Source organism: Hyposmocoma kahamanoa, unplaced genomic scaffold, assembly GCF_003589595.1.
Source record: "Hyposmocoma kahamanoa isolate Upper Pololo Valley unplaced genomic scaffold, ASM358959v1 82, whole genome shotgun sequence".
Lineage (NCBI taxonomy): Eukaryota > Metazoa > Arthropoda > Insecta > Lepidoptera > Cosmopterigidae > Hyposmocoma > Hyposmocoma kahamanoa.
In genome coordinates this window covers 884,190-886,962 of record NW_020654133.1, presented here as the reverse complement: position 1 = coordinate 886,962, position 2,773 = coordinate 884,190, and the positions used below count along the sequence as shown (strand labels likewise).

The 2,773-nt window shown below is 39.0% G+C and overlaps 1 protein-coding gene across 1 annotated transcript in view; it reads left to right on the top strand.

Annotated features, from left to right (window-relative positions):
• The window catches only part of LOC113234236, a 16,241-nt gene continuing 13,468 nt past the window's right edge, over positions 1 to 2,773 (top strand). Inside the window, exons 1-2 of the mRNA XM_026469536.1 lie at positions 1 to 52; positions 2,059 to 2,192. Of these exons, the coding sequence (XP_026325321.1) occupies positions 4 to 52; positions 2,059 to 2,192 (183 nt within the window). The 5' untranslated portion in view covers positions 1 to 3. The remainder of the gene's footprint in view (positions 53 to 2,058; positions 2,193 to 2,773) is intronic.

The window sequence follows — 2,773 nt, the reverse complement described above, 5'->3', positions numbered from 1 at the left end:
AAAATGGAGAATGTCGCGAGAGGTTGGCTGTGGTTGTGTTGTATTTTATGTGGTGAGTATTACAGTTTTTGTCGCAAGTAATTATCCTTTCATGTAAAATCAACACAATGAATAGCTTCATTGATAATGAAATTTAATAATCTCAGTACTAAAAAAACCGACCTCAAAAGTACGTGGAATTACGTCTATTTGCTAAGTTATATTGAAATATCCCCTAGTTCGCCACTATACAGGGCTTGACACTGGAAATAAAAAAAATCGGTTCTCACTACTCAATATTGAGAGAAAACCGCCTTGAATTGGAGAATAGCAAAATCAACCATTAAAATAATTGCTCCTTATAATGAAATTTAGGCGCTATTTATAAAAATGAATCCTCTCGCGAGAACAGCCACCTTTAGAGGTGGATGATTTTCTTCAAAATGAAATGGGACCACTATGGAGGTACCCCCTTTCCAACAAAAAAGAATCATGAAAGTCGGTTCACAAATACCGGAGTTATCGCGTAACATACATACAAAAAAAAAAGAAAAAAAAGCACATACAGTCGAATTGAGAACCTCCTCCTTTTTTGAAGTCGGTTAAAAATTGACATTAAGCCGTGTTAACCTAATAGTTTGACCTACTGTTTCTCAAGCAGAGGCCGTGGATTTTAATCTGGCCTCGCACTGCTGAGTATTTACGAATTTATGTGCGAAATTTGATTTGAAATTGACCATGAGCTTTTCGGTGAAGAAGGTTGACACCCTTGGGGAAAACGTGGAAGTTTTGGTCCAGTGTGGCGGAGTATGGCCTAAACCCTCGCCTGAGAGGACACTCGTAGCCAGCAGATGGGACGTATAGGTGATTAGGGTTGATGATGACAAACCGACAAATTTTTGTAATTATGTCTATCATAATCGGTATCCTGACTTCCCAACTGGGTATAGGCCTCTCGTAGTTTGTGCCACCCACCACGATCCTGTGCTAGTCTCACCCATCTACGGAACTTTCCGGAAACCTCCGCACGACGACGACGACGACGTCCACCCATCTCACACACGAGTCATTGGCGATGAGGGGGTCTCCTCGCACTTTGAACCTCTACAACTGCGTAGAGACGTGGCGTCATTTAGTGCCTTTTGTCGCATGTACCATGGCGAGTGCTCTGAAGTACTGTTCAACCTTATCCCACCCTCCCCATGTTGGTTGGATAAGAGGGTCTTCAAACACTGTGGAGTATCAATCGATTTCAGGATGTCTATCATGTAGAATTAATTACTTGCTTTCATATTGTTGCCTATACAAAGCGCAGGTGTTTTTCTCATTTAACATTTTATAGAGTTAGATTAGTTTTCTAAAATTTAGCAACCTTAGGGCTTTTAAACTTGGCGGTAAAGTGAAACCTCAAAAATAAAAGGAAATTGAAGAGGGCTGCCGTGTTTTGGTTTTCGGTAACTTAAGTACTTAAATAAAAAAGATGTAAATCGTGGTTTAAGTAAAAGGTTAAGGCGAGGAATTTCATCGCGAACCTCCGTTTTAGAAGGTGAGGTGTGGGGACCACCCCAGATTCGAGTAGTACTTAAAAAGAATATCTCCATATAAAAATGATGCACAAAGTTAGATATTTTATTCTTAAATAATTCGTTTAAGATTTTAATTTCGAGGATTTTTTATGATCTGCTAAAGTACATTCTATCGTGTAACAAATTAGCACATTCTATAGACAATATCCTTAAGTATATTGTATATTTTTTGTAAGACAGTTATTTAATAATAAATAAATAATAAAAAAACATTTGATCTAGTGACTCGCCATAAGGTAATAAATTATAAAGGTCCGCCACCTACCCTAATGCAGGTTAGGGGACTTTTTCAAGGGTTGTGAACGTTCTTCAAGATGCAGGTTTCATCATGATATTTCCCTGTACCATTATTACTAAGCATTAAAAAATTTACGTAAATGAGATTTTAGTTCGAAGCTTTAATCTCAATGCAGAAGCAACTGTTCTAAGTTCTTCTAAAATAAATTTAAATATAATATAATTGCATGTACGCTAAGATGTCTTGTAATTTCAGCAATCACCACATCGCGGTCTAATCGGAAGTACGATGTGGAGCTTGAGGCTTTGAAACTGTATAAAGAGGACATCAGAACTGTGCTGCATAAATTTCGACGTTCAGCTGACTACCTCAAGATCATAGATGCCAGTGTAAACAGTCCTAATAATCTATAAAAATCAGTCAAAGTTATCGAAAACATTATAAAAAGCTGCTGAATTAGTGTTGCGTTGTATAACTGAGAAACTCTACCAGTCTCAGTCATGCAATCGCTTATAAATCCCAAATATAGCGATGCAAACGCGCATTTGTATCGATGCAGTCGCGCGCTTGTGTGTGTAAAGGTAGACGATTAGCGAGTGCAGCGCTACTGCCTCGTGTTTGCATCGCGTTTATATCGCTGGGAAAAGGACATCCAGTGTCTCAATTGTTATTGAACAATATGATAATAATTGCTTGCACATATTCACCTAGAGAGTTAGGTATTTATTTTGGGCACTCAGTGGGCGCCACATGACGGGAAATGACCTTGACGCGTTCTTGGATGGCTAGCCAGAGATTGCTGGATTTAGGGACAGGGGGTCGATTCAGACCTTTACAATAACTCGGTTGTCGACCGATTTCTTTTAATTTTTATTTACAACACCCGAATGGAACGTCAGCTGTCGCATTTCGGTTTGGTTTCGAACCGAACCGAAATGACGTCACACCCGAACGATTACTCGAACTTCTG